The 19780-nt window shown below is 59.2% G+C and overlaps 1 protein-coding gene across 3 annotated transcripts in view; it reads left to right on the top strand.

Annotated features, from left to right (window-relative positions):
- The window catches only part of ITPK1 (inositol-tetrakisphosphate 1-kinase), a 161124-nt gene extending 141978 nt beyond the window's left edge, over positions 1-19146 (top strand). For all 3 annotated transcript variants that reach the window (XM_036843563.1, XM_036843561.1, XM_036843562.1), the window contains 4 exons: positions 1724-1889; positions 7756-7823; positions 12446-12608; positions 16983-19146. In XM_036843563.1, coding sequence (XP_036699458.1) covers positions 1724-1889; positions 7756-7823; positions 12446-12608; positions 16983-17341 — 756 coding nt within the window. In that variant the 3' untranslated portion in view covers positions 17342-19146. The remainder of the gene's footprint in view (positions 1-1723; positions 1890-7755; positions 7824-12445; positions 12609-16982) is intronic.
- The last annotated feature ends 634 nt before the right edge of the window (positions 19147-19780 follow it).

The following is a 19780-nucleotide window of genomic DNA, read 5'->3' as shown; positions in this document are numbered from 1 at the left end:
TCTCTGTGCACGTGATTAGCTTTACACAGGAAAGGGGGCTTTCTGACCGGGGTCCTCACCTGTACCCCAGTCTGCCCGAGCCCTACCTCTGATTCCCTGGTCCCTCGCTCAACTGAAGTCGGGACTAGTTTGTTTTCATCTTATGTTCACACGATGGTTTGGGCTCCTGTCTTGGCTTTAAGCTGGTGTAAGCACACAAATTTGCTCCACAGTGGAATACTACGTCCCCTCCTTTAAAAAAAAAGGCAAAAAAAACCCCCACTGAGTCAAAAGCTCGGAGGACCCCGAAGCTACCCCATGGTGGTTATTTTATTTATTTATTTTTAATTTTTTTGGCCACACTGCGCGACATGCGGGATCTTAGTTCCCTGACTAGGGATCGAACCCCTGCCCCCTGCAGTGGAAGTGTGGAGTCTTAACCACTGGACCGCCAGGGAAGCCCCACCATGGTGGTTACTGATGGTATTTTACAGGTGAGGAAAATGGAGCTTAAACAGGGCTTATGCAGCAAGCGCCAGGGCTGGGTCTTGAACCCATGTATGGCTCTCTTTCTTTCATCAGATGGCTAAGGAGATAATTCACTGCGGCGCGCGCACACACACACACACACACACACACACACCCACACCTTTCGTTTCCCCGTGTGACCTGGATCTCTACTTCTGCCCCACCCGGCTGAGCACCAGGCACGTCGTGGTCGTGCTCTGTGACAGTTGATGTGAGAGGCTACAGCCAGTGTGGTGGCCAGCTGTCCAGCCCCGTTACCCCTCCCAGCAGCTCTGGGCATCTGGTGGCTCCTTCCTGGGGCCCCGTGGCCTTGAACGAAGCATTAGCCGTGGCCCAGGCACTGGCAGCTGGCTGCAGTGAGCCCTGCCTCAGCCAAAGCGGGCAGACTTTCTCCAGCTGCCCCTCTTCCCATCTCGACCTCAGTCCCCTGCCAGACCCTCCTGTTGGAGGCCTTTGTCCCCAGAGGATTCAGGGACGGGGAGCGGCATGTTCCCATTCCTCAAGTGCTCGTGTGGCTCACTCAGTGTGTAAGACGGCAAGGCTGGGGGCTGTTGGACCCCAGGCCATTCTGGGCTCTGTCACTTTCCAGCAGCCACTAAGTGCCTCAGGGCCTCAGTTTCCTCATCTGTAAAAGGGGCGTGGTGTCAGTGCCCACCTCGGTGGTACATTGCAAGGGAAACACCAGGTGATTCATGTAAAGTGGTTAGAACAGGGCCAGGTGTGTCATGAGTGCTCAAAAGGCAGCACTTGTCGTTATGCAGGCTTGGACCCAAGGCCTCCCAAACCCTAATCCATTGTCTTCCGCTTCCTGGCCGTGCCACCCGCACGCCCCCACCCCCACCCCGACCAAAGACTTTGTGGAGGAACCTCTAGGAGTTCATAAGGGTTAAGTAGTACACAACCCAGGGGGTCCCATTCCCTGGGTGCAGTGTGAGTAGTGGAATTGTGCAGTGCACAGCCAGCTCAGCCTTACATGGCGGCCCTGATGGTGCAGGATGTCCAAACCCCCATAGCAGGAGTGGATTGATCCCCAGGTGTTCTTCTCAAGTCCCACTCCACTCACCCTGGCTTGAGACTCTTCTTGGGGAGCCCTTGTGCCCTTGTGCCCACCAGGGGTGGGCCTTGGTGGCAGTGCTCTGGACAGGTGACACACCCCGTGTCTGGGGCTGAGGAGGTAGTGGACTCTGACCAAGCCCTTGGCCCCCTGTCTCCCCAGATGGCCATCGTGTTCAACCAGGAGGGCCTGAGCGCCATCCAGCTGCCCTGCGTGGTCCAGAATTTCATCAACCACAACGCCGTCCTGTACAAGGTGTTTGTGGTCGGCGAGTCCTATACCGTGGTCCAGAGGCCCTCGCTGAAGAACTTCTCTGCGGGCACATCAGGTAACTGAGCCTCGCGCCCTCTCTGGATGCCCTGAGCTCAGGGGCACGGCTGGAGCACGGCATTAGCCGCCAGTTTCTGGAGCGGGGAGAGGTGATCTGAAGGTTGGAAGAGTTGTGTCCAGTAGGTAAAGAGGTCTTGGGGCACGCCAGGTCATTGTAAGGGCTCCGTCTGTCTCAACTGCCATAAATTCCAGGAAGAACCTGAAAGCTTTCTGCACCCAGGCCGCTTCCCGGGGCCCCATGCGATAATGAGGCTCACAGGGAACACGCTGGAATGGATGATGGTCCCTTCAGCGAAGCCAGGGAGGGATAGGGAGGGAGGGGCCCCTCATACTTTGAGGACCAGAGTGCTGGCTGCTTTATCACGTCTCCTTTTTCCAACTGGGAAACACTGAGTTCCCTGCTGCTTCTGCAGCCGCTGAGGTGGACGCATGCTCTCTTCGGAGTTAGCGCACAGGGCACAGGACTTCCCAGCTGCGGGACCCCGGGCAGGTCAGGAGTGGGCACAGTCAGCCTGCCGGGTCCCCCACAGGGCTGAGGAACGCATCGGTGAGCGTGTTTTGGATCAGTGGATGATGGTCCTCCGTGTCCCTCAGATGTCACACAGTGGTGGCATTTGCAGGGTTCTGCCAGCATCGGGGCATCTGAGGGGGTCCTCTAGGGAGGCTGAGGGGCTCCACGCGCTCAGCTTTTCTTCAGCTGCTCACCAGCTCCAGGTGACCCTTGGCCGTTTCAAAAACTGACACTAAGACAAGGATTTGCTGGTATTGGGGCTGCTTAAAAGACTGTTCTAGTGGTTCTGGAGGCATCTCTAAGGCAAGTTCCGGAAACCTTTGGAACAGCGGCAGTGTCTCTGGAATAAGCACAGTTTTCCAAGAGGACCCCTCAGAGGATGTCTGGTTGCCCTTGTGTGGTTTGCTCTCACTCACTGTGTGTTTCTCTCTGGACGGGAAACCCGCCATCACCAGATGAAATGCCCAGGCTGCGTTATTTCCCTCTGAGCAAACAGATGTGTCTTCCTAAAATCCGTCTGCTGGGACTGCCTCTCACCATCCGCTCCTCATGGCTTCAAGCCACTCCTCTTTTTTTTTTTTTTTCAAATAAATTTATTTATTTATTTATGGCTGTATTGGGTCTTCGTTGCTGCGCGCAGGCTTTCTCTAGTTGCGGTGAGCAGGGGCTACTCTTCGTTGTGGTGCACGGGCTTCTCATTGCAGTGGCTTCTCTTGTAGCGGAGCACGGGCTCTAGGTGCCCGGGCTTCAGTAGTTGTGGCATGCGGGCTCAGTAGTTGTGGCTCGCGGGCTCTAGAGCGCAGACTCAGTAGTTGTGGCGCACGGGGCTTAGTTGCTCCACGGCGTGTGGGATCTTCCCGGACCAGGGCTGGAACCCGTGTCCCCTGCATTGGCAGGCGGATTCTTAAGCACTGCGCCACCAGGGAAGCCCCAGGCCACGCCTCTTGAATGAAGTCCAGCTGTTCCCGTCCTCTCTCAGCCGTTCTTCCCATTAACACAACCCAGAGAGCAGACGCTGTGGAAATTGTGTCTCTTTCCACTGCCCTTCTGAGTGCTGGCGGGGCTTCCAGGGCATCCCGGTCCTCACACTTGTCCTTGCCTCTACCCACTGGGCTGATGGAATGATCTGGGGGTGGGGGACCGATGTCAGGAGGGGTCTTTTTGTATGTGACTGTGTACTGGCAAGAGGCATTCTTATCAGTTGTGGGCAGGATGGGGCTGATATTTTTTTAAGCCTGTTTATATTGTTTCCTGATTTTTAAAAATATGTTCTTTAAGTCTACGCGAAATGTATTAAGGGAAGAGTAGGTATAGCTTTTTATTTATTTTACCAACAATCACTCCATCTCTAAAAGAAATATACCACCTGGATTCCTTTCTTTCCACATGAGAAGTGTCCCTCTTTTCCTCCCCTTTTTCTCCTGGTTGCAAAGGCCTGGGCCAGTTTCCATCTGGGAACCACTAGTGGCTGGGCGTGGGCTCTGTGTCCTGTGTCTGAGGACAAGGGCTCCGCATCTGTGTCTTCTCATGGCCATTCCAGGTTGCCAGTTTACCATAATATGCAGGCTGGGGCCGAGTAAATCAGTGGAGAAACACAGAGCTAACGGAGAAGTGTTTATTATGCCCAGGCGAGCTGAGTGATTTTCACTGTGTCCGTCCCTCCATCCCCAAAACTGATTCTGTGTCCACTGTCTTCAGGGCATCACACCAGCTCATCGTTCTTTTCACACGTGTGTTCTCTTTCTGGATGAGAAGCACAGTGTGACAGCGGCTCTTTAAGCTGGACCAATTGAGCAGGGGGCTTCAGGGCTCTGGCTTCTTTCCAGCCCTCTCCCAGCTTTCTGGTTCCCATGGCCCTGCGTGGCGGGTCCCCCGGCCTCCCCTGTCCATGCAGGGAGATGGGGGCTCCTTGAGTGGGATTCTTTTGACCTGCAGTGACGATGAGGACACCAGCTTTCCCTCCACAACTACTGTGTTCTTTTGATTCTCAGATGTACTTTTGGTTTTCACCTGTTAGCATCTCTGAAGTCAGGTGTGTCTTACGGCCACAGGCCTCTTGCAGTTGCCTCTGCTGGAACTGAAGTCACGTTTTTACGGAGAGGGTTGAGGTTGGCCTGTGCCAGCCCCAGGAAGACATGTTCTCTGCCCTTGGTCCACGGTCTTGGGGAGACTGCTTCCCTCTCCCCACTAGTTCCAGAGTCGCAGTGGGCGTGTTTCTCTGCTCCCCTTTCTGTGCGGTGGGTTTATTTCTGTTTCTTTTCCTCTGTGGGCACAGCGCCTTTGTTATACTCTGCACGTGGGCCTTTTTTTCCTTAGGGGTATGTATGTAAAGGAACGACACCGCTTACCACATAGAGCAAGGGTCAGCAGGCTTTTTCTGCAAAAGTCCAGAGTAAATGTTTCCAGCTCTGTCATATTAATGCTGCTGTTGTTGCCTGAGAGCCGCTGTAGACAACATGTAAGCGAATGGGCGTGGCTGTGTTCCAATAAACCTTTATTTACAAACACAGGTGGTGGGCCAGATTTGGTGCTCTTGCATCGAGAGGCCCTCAGGTGTAACAAATGCCCTGTTTCCTTGAACCTGCCAGGCTCTCAGCCCTGGGATCCAGCAGGGAACTAGATAATCAGCCAAGTGTCATGCCCTCGTGTGCTCATCTTCTAGCGGGAGAAACTACACACCAGGGAAGAAGTAATGAAAGGACGAATTGTAGCAGCACAGATGAGGGACACCAGAGGAAACAGTGGGTCCTGGGACACCGCTGGGTGAGGGGAGACACTCGGGCAGGGCTGCCGGGGCCGGCCCCTGTGCAGAGCTGATGCTTGCATGGGATCTGGGAGGAGACCTGGGCCACTGTCTGCAGCGCCATGACATGTGAAGAAATCTTCACATCTCCCCCCGCCAGAGATGTGAAGATTAAGCAAATGAAACTGAAGAAGGTGTGGCCACAGCTCACAGCTGCACCTCAGACTCACTGGGATATTTGGATGCTAAACTTGTCACTTACTCTGCTTCTTTTGAACCTCTTTTTCTTGTCTGTAAATTGGGGACAAAAATACCCATATTCCTCTTATTGCCTCCCCTCTCCTGTGGGCGTTCTTGGTGGTTCTTCACGGGGCGCCGTGTGACTCGGGACTAGTCCAGGAACAGAGAGGGGATGGGCCCCCCCAATCCAGGGTACACCTGTGATCAAGGTGCAAGGGCCCAGCCAGGCTTATCTTTAGGGAACTCTGTATCCTGAAGCTGCCCAAGGAAACTGGCACCAAGGGATGCTCTGACCCTTTCTGACCTGTCTCGGCTTCCACAGTCTCCTGGTTCATCAAATGGCCGGAAGCCGCTCCCACTCTGTCCGGCCCCTGCTCAGGCCGCACATGGGGAGGATCTGAGTAAAGAGCAGCTCTCCCCTCCCTGCTGAACAGTCCTCTGGCCAGGGCTCCCAGGTCAGCGTTAGCCAGGAGGAGAAACGAGTCTCCTTTGAAATGGTCCACACTTTCGATCTTGCCACAAGAAGCTGTTGGGTGACATGGTCTGTCCCGTTCAATGGGCACTGGGTACACCCCTCCGAGCGCCCACTTCCTTCCCTTCCTGGCCTAGCTAAGCACCCATGGTGTTCCCTGTGGCTCTTGCAGGCTTCCCAGCCTCCCTGAACTTGGCTGTGTGTATTTGCTCTGGGTGGCCTTTCTCTCCCCAGGCCTGCTCTGCCATCCTGGCGATTGCCCTTGGGTCCCGCAGGGTGGGTGGGAGGCACCCTGAGCTCAGTAGGACTGGACCAGGCTGGGCTACAGGCTGAGAAGGTGGGCAGTGCCTGCAGAAGGCCAGAACGCCCATCCCAGCTGCTCGAGCCCTGCTCTGGGCTCTGGCCCGTGGGGCTTGCCACCCTCCGAAGGCTCACTCTTCTTGGCTGTCGGCGCCCAGGAGTCGAGGTCGGTGGGGCTGCTTGGCACCAGTCCTGCAGGGTGTTTATTTTCCCCAGGCTCCTCCCCAGGACCGTCTCTCGTGCCCCCCGTCTGGACTGGCTCTGGTCGGAGCGGTAGGAGGACTGTCGGGCACACCGGGGCGGCAAGGGGCCTGCATGCCCCGCTAGCGGGAAAGATGCCAGGTACATCTCAGTGCCTGCCTGCTCAGCCTCCGCCCGAATCACTTCCTCATGCATGATTGTTGCAGCGCTGTAATCCTGGAGGTGGGAGGGCGGGCGTTGGCAGCCAGAGCAGGTGCCTTCTCGGTCTGGCCCCTGGCACACAGCGGTGCTCAGCCAGGGCCCTTCCTGGCCGGCGCTTAGGGGCCTGGGTCCCAGGGATGAGCAATGTGTCCTGGGGGACGGGAGCCATAACGCCCTGCCAGGAAGGACTAAAGCAGAGGCTGCTGGGGCCACGTCGGGGCTCGTGGCCCGGGCCATTCTTGGGATGGGAGGATCATAGTGTGATGATGGCCTTTACTAGATCTCAGCCCCGAGGCTCATGGTTTTGTGATTCGTGCATTTGTGCGCCACACTTCCAGCTGCTGGAGAACATGTTTCTGACCGACTGACCTGCCTTTACTCTCCAGGGGCTGAATGAACAAACCACCTGCTCATCACTCTCAATGACCTTGGGATTGATCTGCCTCTCGGCTGCCCCCATGGGACCGAGGGGGCCCAGGGGGCAGTGGGAGCAGGGAGGGAGGGGGTGGGAGATGTGGAGGGTATTTCATGGGGCTGTGCTAACTTCCAAAGCCAAACAGAAATTATTCTGTATGCTTTCTTGGATGGGTCCTACAGAAGCCCATGCTCTGATTTCCTATTTTTTCCTTAAATAGTGGGGAAACAGCAAAACCCTTTGTATTTTAAACACTCATGTGCCAAGTGGCAGCCTAGCCGTTTCTCCACTGCTACCCTGAAAAGACGTTCCGTGGGCAGAACCGGAGGGGAATGCTGGATTAAATGGCATCAGTTGACCTCTTTACTCTGGACCTTTGATATTCACATATGCAGCATTTCCCACTCACTTAGCCCCCTTTCTGGTGCCATGTCCGTAAGACACTCTAGACACACTTTGGGGAGGGGGGCCTCAGGTACTGGGGAAAATCAGGTATGGTTCTGTAAGACGAGAGCAGAGGCAGAGGTGCGCTGATCAAGCCACTCATTTTTATACAGGAAGAAAAATGGAAACAGGGGCCCTGCCTGGGCGTGCGTCCCTCCGTGGCGTCATGTCTTCTTGGGGTGGGTAGGGAGGCCCAGGTGGCTGCCGCTGGACGCTGAGCCTGAAGGCCACTGTGGCCTATGGCTGGGGTGGTGCTGTCCCCTGGTGTCGGGTGCTGGAATCGCCGTCCCCGCCTCGAGCTTCTAACTCCGGCTTCTTCCTGTCTTTGCTTTTTCAGACCGCGAGTCCATCTTCTTCAACAGCCACAACGTGTCCAAGCCAGAATCGTCATCGGTCCTGACCGCGGTATGTCCCTCCCGCCGAGCGCTGGGCGTGGGGTGCTTTTGGCTCTCCAGCGGGGCAGGGTGGCAGGACCTTCCCCCCAGGCCAGGGACCCAGGGAGGTTCCAGAGACCCCTCTTCCTTGCTTGCTTCGGGCCTTCGTGCCAGTGGTCATCACAGCCACGCCCGCTCGTCGCTAGGCTACTCCAAGTGGATGATTTTCGAACTCTCCTCCTACATGAGGAAATCCCCCCAGCCGTGAGGAATTTGAAGCCCTGCTTTCTAATCTGCCTTTTGCCTGATTTAAGAAAAGGGAGCAGGAGACAGCACCACCTCAATTTTCCTTTTTCTTTCCTTGCCCACGTGAGTCCAGTGAGCGTTTGTTAAGAGCCTGCCGTGTACATCTGGGGCTGCTGGGGTAGTTCACGGTGGGTAATGGGCTCGGGACTGCTGTTCAGCGAATGTCGCTGTGTGTCAGGCTCCGTCCTCGATGCCCTGCGGCCCAAAACAGCCTTGCAGGGGTGGCCAGACATCCCCGCTTTCCTGAGGCGGGAGGGCTGCGCTCAGCCGGATTCACAGGGCTCCTCACTCAGGGACAGAGATGAGGTTTGACCCCAGATTAGTCTGATGCCGAAGCTGGGTCTTCCGGGAATTTGGGATTTCTTATCTCCCTGGCAATTGCTGAGCAGTTACAAGTCAGCACTGGGCCACCCTCTGCTGTTCCTCCGTGTGTCCTGAGAGCCAGGGGTCTCTGCCGCCACTGCCGCGGAAATGAGCCCTCTGCCAGCTCTCCTGCTCCCCTCCTGGCCATGCTCGGAGGGTTTGCCAGTGTCCTGGCCATGCTCGGAGGGTTTGCCAGTGTCCCCTCCACAGCAGACCCCCACCTCTGGGCCTCACCCCCCCTCGTTCCAGGTTCGGGCCTCCTGTCCCCCGACCGAGGCCGCCTGTGCTTTTCTTGTTTGTTTCTGGTTCCTTTGAGGAGCCAGCTGTGTGCTGAGGGTTCGCCAGAGCACAAGCGTGGAAGGGACCTGGAAGGAACACCAGCGTCCCTCCAGATGTTAATAGACATTCCCTGGGAACAAGCTTTGTGGTCAAGGATGCTTGGAGAACAACCAGATTTTAAACAGAACCCCTCAGCGCCTGGCTGTGCACATTAAAAGACGTAAATAGGTGTTCTGTGCTAGAAAACGTTCTGGTCTCATAAAAGCTGTAGAAACTTCAGGCTGGCCCAGCTCCGCAGGGCGTCTTCCCTGCGAGGCTCTCAGACCTTATTCGGCCTGTGACTCTTGGAGGGGGTTGGCATTCCGCAGACTTGCCAAGAGGCTGTCCCTGCCACTCCCCTGGCACAGCGCAGCTCTAGTCACCACTGGGCTGTTAACTGATGCCAGAGGGTCACTGTGAGGGCCAGAAGCAAAGTCACCTTCCTGGTTAATCACCCACCTACCATTCAGCCTGCGTCTCCAGCTGCCACGTGGGAAAGGTCGGCCTGGAGACACTGCGGGGCCTTCTCTCCACCTTTAGGCCTCGCTGCCGTCTCCCCCTTCCCCTCAGCTCATGACTGCTGTGTGGGGATTCCCCCAGGGCTGGCAACGTGGGAAAGAGAAAAGGGAAATGCAGTCAGCCGTCCCCTTTCCACTCGGGATGTCAGGCCCACCTGCACAGACAAGTCCATTCCCAGACCTGGGTGTCCAGACAAGCCCCTTAGCAACCTCCTGCTCGCTGGGGTCCCTCCAGTCTCCATCTCGGCCTCGTGCAGGTGCCGGGAGCCCTGCCCTGGCCTTGAAGCCCCTCCTCCCTCCCTGGCCGGATGCTCCCAAGGGTGGACGCAGCTCCCACACCCAACTGGCAGCCCCCGCAGACACGGGTACAGGGTATTGGTTAAGAGTGTGACACTGACGAGACTGCCTGGGGTCAGACCCAAGCTCCACAACCTTCCAGCTGTGTGGCCTCGGGCAAGTCACATTGCCTCTCTGAGCCTCGGGTTCCCCGTCCCACCCTGTAGGGTGGTGGTGGTGTTCAGGGAGTCCCTAGATGAAAAGCACCATGGCAGTGCCGGGTATGCCGTAGGTGCTCAGTCAGTGTCAGCTGTGACTGGTGATGGGGGACCCGGGGGGTCCACCTGAGCACCTCTTACCGCCTCCATCGCCTCCTTGTTTCAGACAATCAAAGGGCTCCAGAAGGACTTCTGAGATTCCTTAGCTGAGCTGAGAAAGTGCTTTTATAAACAGCGGGGTCACGAGGCTTTGTAACAAAGCAGCGGCCATTGGTCCCCTTGCTGCCAGGCCTGAGCCACAGGCCCGTGGCGGCGGGGGTGTTTTTATTACCCCGTTTCCTGGGGTGAGAAAACAAGACGCGGCAGGGCCTGTTATGGCTCAGGGCACGCAGCAGGGACTGGGCAATGCCAGGCGTCCTCCCAGGGCTCTGATTCGGTGAGGGACCCGGGCCGCAGGACCAGTGGCCAGGCTGCTGACCTGGGCTCAGGCAGGTGCCTGTCACGGCAAAGCTAATGCAGCCGCTTAGAAAGCGTCTCGCCTGGACGAGACGCCGAGGCAGCGGGGTCATGGGCGCTTTTGGGGGTCGCCGCCTGCTATGCAGAGCCGGTGGAGGTGGCTTTCACAGTAGCACACGACGGTGCCCGGTTGTAGGGTCCCTGCCCTGCACGTGTCTGGAAGTTCCCCATCAGCCATTCGGCTTCCTGAGCTGGGGGTAAGCACCATGTGTCCTGGGTACCCAGGGCTCTGTCCCCAGCCCACCTGACCCAGCCTCACTTCTTGTTAACATTAGTCGTTTTAATGTGAACCGTTCAGTGGCGTTAAGTACATTCACAATGTCGTGCAACTGCCACCTCTGTCTAGTTCCAAAGCATTTGCATCACCCAAAAGAGAATCCTGTACCCATTGAGTGTCACTCCTCATTCCCCCTCCTCCCAACTAATCTGCTTTTTTGTCTCTGTGGATTTACCTATTCTGGACCTTTCATATTAATGGAACCGTACAGTATGTGACCTATTGTGTCTGGCTTTTTTCACATAGCCTGATATTTTCAAGGTTCATCCACGTGGTAGCATTGTGAGAACAATATTCCATTGTGTGGGTAACCCATTTTGTTTATCCAGTCATCTGTTGATGGACATTTGGGTTGTTTCTACCTTTTGCCTATTGTGAATAATGCAGCTATGAGCAGTGGCATACAAGTTACACACCTGGGGTGGAATTGCTGGGTCACATGGTAATTCTCCATTTAGCTTTTTGACCCAGCTTCTTTTTTATTTCTGATGGATGAGCTCCTGTGCTTCCCCTTTGGCCCCGAGCCCACAGACCGTAGGACTCTGGTATCTCCTGAGCACCACACGTGAGCCCTGTTCTGGCTGACATGCTGCCGTCCATGCCCTGAAATGCAAGTGGAGTGGCTCCTCCAGCCAGGCATGTGCTGTCCCCATCACATCAATGACCTTGTGATTCCTCCCAGCAGTCTGCGATGGAGGCCTCGTTGGCCCTGTTTTGCAGATGAGCAGGCTGACGCACCCAGAGGCCAAGTACTTTCCCCTAAGACCACAGAGCTAGGAAGTCACGATCAGGATTCAAATCCAGATCCCTCGGACTTCAGTCCTTCCCAGGGCGGTGTTCTACTTCCTTGGAGGCCCGGGCCAGGGGCCACGCTTGAGCCCATGAAGACTTGTGTGCCTGTCCCAGGCCAGCTGTGATTAGAGCAGAAAGTGAGCGGTGTCAGCGGGAGTCCAGGGGACGGCCCCACGAGCCCTGTGGGAGCTTCGCCAGAAGCTGAACTTGGACCCAGGAGTTGGGCAGGCGCAGCAGAGTAGACTCTTTGGGGAAGCCCACTGAGCATGAGTTAGTGTGGCCACACCAGAGTTAGCGACTCATCCGGAAGGGGAGAACTGTGAGCCCCACCCAGGAGCCCTGTGACCACCACCCGCCCCTGCCCAGTTCCGGCCAGTAAATGAAGGCCGGTCCACGGAACCCATCACCTCACAGCCTTGAGGCTCCGGCAACGGTGGGCCAGAGCGGTGATGCCGACAGAAATTCCCCCCACTGCCCACCTCTGCCCTAACCGTTCCAGCTGCTCCCAGCTCTCTCCTGTGGGTTCCTGCCTCTGCACCTCTGCTTCCACTGTGCTCTCACCTGGGTCCCTTCCCCCCGCCCCCCTCAATCCTCCCCATCTTCAAGGTCCAGCTCACAGGCTCCCTGAACCACACAGTCTTCCTGGGTTCACAACAGACTCTCCATCCCCTTCCTCCTTGCTAAGAGGCTTGGGTTTTACAGGCTTAAATGCCTGGGTGCAAATCCAGCCCTGAGCTGTGTGGCCCTGGACCAGCCCCTGACCCTCTCTGAGCTTCAGCTCCCCTGTGTATAAAATGCTGATAATGGTGCTCGCTCACCTCCCTGGTGGTTATGAGGACTAGAGGTCACGTACTCTGTATACCCAGCACCTGCCCAGCCCGTGGCAGGACTTGGAAATGGCCATCCTCGTGCCGACTCTGGTGGGTCTGTCCTGCCTCTTGCCTGCAGGTAAGGCCTGGCTTGTGCCACCTCACTGGAGGGTCTCTGTGTGTGGCGAGGCGTGGAGCCTCCCCACCCAAGGCCTGACTCGTGTGTGTGTGTGTGTGTGTGTGTGTGTGTGTGTTGGCAGCTGGACAAGATCGAGGGTGTCTTCGAGCGGCCGAGTGACGAGGTCATCCGGGAGCTGTCCCGGGCCCTGCGGCAGGCGCTGGGCGTGTCGCTCTTCGGGATCGACATCATCATCAACAACCAGACAGGGCAGCACGCCGTCATCGACATCAACGCCTTCCCAGGTGAGCGGTGGGGCCGGGCGCCACCTTCACCGGTCTGTAGACTGGCGGCCTTGGGCGGGTGGCGGGGGCCGGAGAGTCGGGCTGACCAGCTCCATCCCTCACTGTCTGGGGCCCGGGGTCAGAGCAGCCCCCGCTCAGCCTCAGCCCCACCAGCCAGTGGGTTTACAGGGCGCATAGTGGGCCTGCAGCTAAACGCGTGTTCTTTCCCCTGCCTCTCCTGGCCCGATGCCATCAGCAGTAGCTTTTCTGGGCCAAATCTCAGCTGACATCTTGGGCCCTTGTAGGTTTAAAGAGCTGAAAGGACACTGGAGGGCATATGAACCCCAGTTTACACGCAGGGAGGGAGGGAGAAGTTGTCCCAGGTCATACTGCAGGGTGGTGGCAAGGCCGTGCTCCTTCCCCCGCCCTGAGCCACCATGCTGGGGACACGCTCGGATCCAGCCAGCTCCCCGCAGCTGGGGCGCCTGCTCCGTGCTGTCTGCGGCAGCCCTGAGGCGGGAAGCACCGCCGGGCCTGCTGCCCCACCAGGCTCTGCCCTGCACCCCTCGGATCCCAACTCAGGGCGGGGCTCAGCGGGAGACATCACCAAAGAACCCTCAAGGGGACCGTTAACTTCAGCAGTGATGGTGGTGGTGGCCCTGGGCTGAGCTACTTCACAGAGACACGTGCTGAGACCAAGCGACTCCCCATCTTCACGGCAGGTCAGGGACAGAGTGCTGCGTCGCTCCCTCTGGCCCAGAGCAGCCTGGGCGCTTACCCTCTCGGTGGGCATCTCCGTCTCAAGGCCGTGGCTCTTGCCTTTATTAAGCACCTGCCCTGGAGGTAGAGCCATCGTCACTGCTCAGTGGATATGAAGAGAGGAAGCGGTTCCCACCCTCGGGGAGGCTAGCATCTCACGTGAGAGCCCTGCTTGCAGGAGGGCACTGCTCAGTGGGCGTGCGCAGGGAGCAGGAAGCCCCCGTGCTTGGGGAGCACTCATGGGGCACCAGGCTGGGTGCTTGATGCGTGTCCCCTGCACTGAGAGCATGCGGGCCAGGCCCGGCCAGCACCACGATTCACAGCCAAGGAAGCCCAGGTTCGGGGGAGGCCCCTCCTGTCTCTGTCATGCAGTTTGTCGAAGGCCCCCTGCACTCCCCAGCTGCTGCAGACAGTGGGGGCGGCGGGGGCCCTGCCCTCGGGGGACGGGGGTGCCAGGGGCTCCTCTGTGAAGCGGGAGTGGGAGCAGGGCCTGGCAAGAAGGGAGGGAGCCGCCTCTAAGGATCCCGGGCAGGGCCTGCGGAGGGGGGCCTGTGGCCCGAGGCCTCGTGCAGCAGGGAGGTCAGATGTCAGAGGGGAGCCCACCGTGTTGCCGTTCACTCTGAGCGAGGTGGCACGGCCATCTGAGGTCTGTGTTCGTGAATAGAAATTGAGACCCTTTGGGACAATGGCCTATTTTTCTGTAGTCACCGTGGGTGCAGCCTGGATGGAGAGGTGGGTTTTTGATGAGCGAGGGTGACGGAATGAGAGAGCACAGGGGAATTGAGGCTGCATCAGGGGAACAATTATAACAAATCAGAGGATCTAAATCAGGGAGGACGTGGAGGGAGCGACAGCGAAAAGGTGGCCGAGTCAGTGGGTTGGGGGGACCGGGCAGGGCAATGCCCGGCTGTTGGGGTGGAGGTTCTAGAAGGATGGAGAGGGGGAGGAACTCTGCAACTGAGCTACGGATTTGTGCTGGGTCCTGAGTTGGCCCTACCCAGCCAGCACCTGTGCGACTCAGGCCGGGCATTCTGAGGGCGTCCCGGGTGTTCAGAGAAGGGACGGCCACTGTGAGCCAGCGTGGACGGGGGAAGCCAAGAGGAGGCCCCCGGCGGGCCAAGCCTGAGTGATGGAGCTGAGCCCCGAGGAGACTGTGAGGGAACCCGGTGCTGAGTTAGGCCCCGGGAGCGCGTGGGGCTTGGGGCCCCAGAGGAGGCGGTGTCCAGGAGACGGCTGCCTGGGGCCCTGCTCTCTCCCTGCTTGATTTACGGGCCTGGATCTGGAGTGCTCATGGTCCTGGGCCCCCTCACCCTGTACCTCGGGCCATGGGTGTCCGGTAGCAGCCCCGCCAGACAGCCTGTGTGCTGGGCTCTGGGCAGTGGTGACAGCAGTGGCCGCCAGTGGTGCCCAGCCTGCCTGGGGACCTTTATCCCCAGGGTTTCATTTCATCCTCACAACCACACAGCGTGCAGGGGACCATCAGGATCTCCATTTACTGCCGGGCACGTGGGGCCAGGGGGCTGGGTGACACGTCCAAGGTCACATGGCTACCAGGTAGTGGGGCTGCGCCTGGGCCCTGGGCCCCTGACCTGAGGCTGCCTGCTTCTTAGCTTGAGTCATGGGTTCAGATCCTGGCTGCCCTCACCGTCTGCTGAGGCGAACCTCCTGAGGGGGCAGCCTCAGTGTTCGCTCGTGCACAGTGGGAGCACTTCTCCCCTCCTAGCAGAGGAGATGGCGTGTGCTCAGTGCCTGCCCTGCACTGCTCCTTCACGCCTCAGCCCGCCCTCCCCAGGCTGCGTGGAGCCGTGGGCCGGGCCTCGTCTGGGGACGGCAGCGCTGTCGCTGAGGGAACAGCTTATGTTCCTTGGTGGCCCGTCAGCGGATCTCAGCTCTTCTCCCCTGCTTGCATCTCTGCCCTGGAAACCCAGCAGCACGTCTGCCGATGGCCCGTGACTGCCCTGCCCTTCACCCCCAGCCCCAGGGCCGAGGAAGCCCCCAGGCCTAGAGTGGGGCACCCCGCACCACATGTATTCAAGGCACGGGTGGCACCAAAGGGCCTGGTTCAGATGCCAGTGCTGCTGCTTAGAGCTTCGTGTCCTCATCTGTACAGTGGAGATAACCCTCAGGTCCCACTCCCCGGGGGCTATAAGGATGCCACGAGCGAGGAATGTGAAGCATGTAGCCGGGGGCCAGCACTTGGTGAGCCTGGATGAACGCTAGCCGCGGACATTGTCACCATACTCACCCTCACAGTGAACACGTGTCCACCTGCTGATAGGTCTTCTGGTGTTTGGGGCTGGTTGCTTAACTCTGTGCCTCCATTTCCTCATCTGGAAAATGGGGACAGAGGGTTGCGATGATCAAGAGAGGGAGTGTTGAGCAGGGCAAGTGCTGTGCATGCCAATATGTACCCAGTTTTGTTTTTACCCTGGGCACCTCCGCTTGCCCCTCTCAGCCTCGGGCTCCCTCAAAACCACAGCACTGTTTGCTGGACACATAGGAGCGCGGACAGTGGGGCAGCCCCATCTGCCTGGCCCCGGGCAGCCTCTTCTGTACGCGCTAACGCACCTGCCCAAGTCCGAACCTTCATTCTCCTGCAGCTCGTGCCAACGGCTGTGAAGACCACCCCAGGGGATGTGCGAGGGGTCGGTACCTCTCAGCACCAGGCCTGGTGTCAGCGATGGGGTCACGTCCCGGGGCAGGGGGTGGTACCTGGGCCCCCTCCCGATGCAGGCACACTGTGCCTTTTGGGGGACCTGCCTCCTGTCCCGGTCATTGTTCTTGCAGCCATGTGCCCGGTTCTCATCGCTGCGAATTGGTTCAGGCAGGCGGGGGCGGGGGCACCCACCCCGTGTCGAATTTCTTTCGAAGCAGCTTTCAGAAGTCAGCAAAATCCTCGAGCTAGATCCGAAATTTGCTCGATGGGTGGCTCCGAGGACTGTTTGCTGACATTCGCAATTGCATCTGTGATGGGAAACGCAGGCCCCAGGTGGGTACCGGCGGTTTCTGTTCCGGACATCTGGGCCCGCTTGTTAGGGAAGCAGCGTTAGCGTGGTGGCCTTGTTGGGGGGTGCCCAGTCTCCATCTCTTGGCTTTGCTGCGCAGAGTACGCAGCATGGCGGGCCTCCTTGCAGGTATTGACACTTTGGAGGCTGAGAGGGAAATGGACTCAGTTCCAGGAGCAGCTGCTGTTGATCAGGCCTCACCCATGTTCCAGCCCCTCCCAGTCCTGCCCACAGGAGCCCCCCTTCCCCCGTCCTCAGCTTACACACAGGGAAGCTGGAGCCGGGCCACGTGGAGAGGAGGGGTGTTTCTGACTCAGAGCTGGAGGAGCGGGCCTTCTGTGCTGCCACCTCTGGCCACTCCACCTCCCCCGCATGATGGCATCTGACCACGTGGGGAGGGGGGGTGATTAAATGAGATGCCGAAGCTGTGCCCAGCAGGGACAGGGCGCTTTCTCAGCGGCTTCTCACCCTCCGGGGGCAGCCGAATTCAAGGACTGGCCCCTTGGGGCCGCACGCACCGGGCTTGGAGTCCAGGCTGTGTGCGCTCGACCAGCCCTCGTGGGTCCGGGAGCCCCTTCGCGCCCCCCGCACCCACCTGGCTCAGCGTGCTGTCTGTCTCTCCCACCCCCAGGCTACGAGGGCGTGAGCGAGTTCTTCACGGACCTCCTGAACCACATCACCACCGTGCTGCAGGGCCAGAGCGCGGCCGCGGCAGGCACGGGGGACGTGGCCCCGCTGAGGCACAGCAGGCTCCTGGCGGAGCAGGCGGGCGGCCTGGCGGCCGAGCGGACGTGCAGCGCCAGCCCCGGCTGCTGCAGCAGCATGATGGGCCAGGAGCCGCCCTGGACGGCCGAGGCCGACGTGGGCGGCGTGGGCGCGGGCAGCGCCTCCAAGCTGCCGCACCAGAGACTCGGCTGCACCGCCGCCGTGTCGCCCAGCTTCCAGCAGCACTGCGTGGCCTCTCTGGCCACCAAGGCCTCCTCCCAGTAGCCACGGGGCCCGGGACCCTGAGGGGCGGCGCGGGCTGCAGAACGCACACGCTGGGCGAGCAGCTCCCGACCGTGACGCTACTACTAAGAAGTCCCAAGGATCTGATTCTCCTTCTCCTCCTTCTTCTTTTTTTTTTTTTTAATTTTTAACCTGATTCTCTGATGTCATGATCTACATGAGGGGTGGGGGTGGGGACGGAAGAGAACCCCAAGTGGTCCAGCCTCGCGGAAGAGGGACAATCCCGCCTGATTCCTGCTGTGCAGATCTCTCCACTGAGTTTACACACGCTTGTGTTTTCAACACTAGGTCTGAATGTGAGGTGGGGTGTGCGTGCATGTGTGCGTGTGTGTGGGTGTGCGTGCGTGTGCGTGGTCGCCATGCGTGTGTGAGTGCCCGAGCACGTCCACGTCTGTTCTTCTCAATGGCTGCTGTGGCCCAGGCCTCGGGGACCCTGGAGCAGGCCATCCCTGGTCAGGCTGTCGGCGGCTGAGCAGAGCCAGCAAACGGTTGCCCGTCTCTCTTCTCTCCGAGCCGCCACGCCAGGCCCGGCCCCGTTTCTCTTACCGCTGGCTTAAAGCCCCATCCGGTGTGCAGCTGCCCCTCCCGAAAGCAGGAGCCAGGGGCAGCAGGAGGCCCCAGCTACCACTTCCTCGGGGATCCCACGCAGGGAGTCTGGGCTGTGGTCCACCTGCTGCCCGCTCACGAAAGCAGAGGAGGAGGAGGCTTCCCCGGGAAGGCCACAGCCCTGGGTCGGCTGCCTCTCTCCACGTCCAGCTCCCTGGAGTCCGCTCGGCCCGTCAGCACGTGTCCCACGCAGCCCTGCAAACGGGGCCTCCTTCCCTGACCACGCGCCGCTGCTCCCTGGACCCGGGAGGAGCCTGCCTGGTTGGGAGCCTCCGGGCTGATCCTGCTTGTGCCAAGGATTTGTGCTGTGACTTTGGGCCAATCATTCCAAGAGTCGCCGGGCGGCCATGACCAGGAAACTCAAGGGCAGGCTTGACGCCCTGGCCCCTACGGTGCGGCCTGCGTCTCCGTGACGTCAACCCAGATGAGCGTCTCCTTGGCATCGAGGCGATTTGGGGCTCTCCCTCCAGGCAGAAGGAGGCTGCGCGTTGCTCCACGCCTGCCCAGAAGGCCTGATCCGCCCCTTTCGTGCTCACTGCCAGCCCCAAGCACTCAGCCAGCCAGGTGCGAGGGGGCTTGCAGCCCCAGAGGTGAGAAAGCACATTACCCGCTTCTCCTATTAGAGTCATCCCAGCCCCTGATGGCAGCCGACAGACCACCAGCTGGTCAGTCCAATCCCGAGGTCCAGGCAGGCCGGCAGCCCCCTTTGCAGAGAAGGGGATCAGTGAGGGGCTTTGTCAATCCTCGGACGGTGTGACCGTCCGGCGGGATGCATAGGACCCCCTGAGCATGGCCTTGTGTCTTCAGCTATCAGTCACTCTTGAGGAAGAGGAACAGGCCTCTGGGCCGTCCTGCGTGGTCCAGGGAGGATGGATTGAGAGCGGCTGCGGAGCTGGGCGCTCAGAGACACCTTCAGGCCTGGTCAGCAGCGGCGTGGCAGTCGCCCACTTTGGGAAAGGAAGGGCTGGGGTGGGGGGCGGCTGCCGTCAGAACTGCCCAGCTGTCCTAGAAACCACGGGCCCTCCGACCACCGTGTTTACACGACTTGAGTGTTGAACCCTGATTATAATGTCTGTACGTCACCTTTCCTAGCCTAACCCCAAGCGCCGGGGGAACAGGAAAGTGTGGCCGGCCTCTTGCACTGCTTTGTCTCCAAAATAAACTACTGAAATCAAACTGCATTTCACACGTGTTTACAAAATGTTGCTCAAAGCTTATGCCGTCCTCCAGTCTTTTAATAAAACAGCTTTACCTTTTTGAGTAAAATTCCAGTCCTGATCCGAGTCAGGACAGGTCGGGAGTGCAGGGTGACCCGGTGCCAGGCGGGGCCCCTGGCCACGTCGTGTCCTGTTTAATCGATGCCTCCCCTCCAGGTCTCACACGTTAGCGTCCAGGGCCCAGATATCAAGTAACTGTTTTGCAGCGACGTGGCACTTTCCACCAGCCTCGATGCGGGTGGCCAGCAGGGTGGGGAAACCGAGGGGCGGGGTTAGGCTTCATAAAGGCCCAGGAGCTGCGTGGCGGTGGGGAAGGGACAGGCCGCGCTTGAGGGTGTGCGGGCCTCTCCCCGGGCCCAGCAGACAGCGGCCGTCTTTGCAGGGGCGGAGGGAGCCGCGTCCAGGAGCGTAGACGGGCAGGGGGTTGTGAGCAGCAATGAGGCCTCACCGAGCGACCCCCACCCTCAGTGTCACCTGGTGCACGCTGACCGGGTCCCCGGACACTGGCCATGGAGTCGGTCTCCTCTTAGGTCTCCGTGTCCCTGGCCCTGGGGCTTCCGCATCAGGGGAAGACAGACCCCCGCAAGGCCCTCAGCCT

This window comes from Balaenoptera musculus, chromosome 2, assembly GCF_009873245.2.
Source record: "Balaenoptera musculus isolate JJ_BM4_2016_0621 chromosome 2, mBalMus1.pri.v3, whole genome shotgun sequence".
Classification (NCBI taxonomy): domain Eukaryota; kingdom Metazoa; phylum Chordata; class Mammalia; order Artiodactyla; family Balaenopteridae; genus Balaenoptera; species Balaenoptera musculus.
This window is presented reverse-complemented; position numbering and strand designations above follow the sequence as displayed.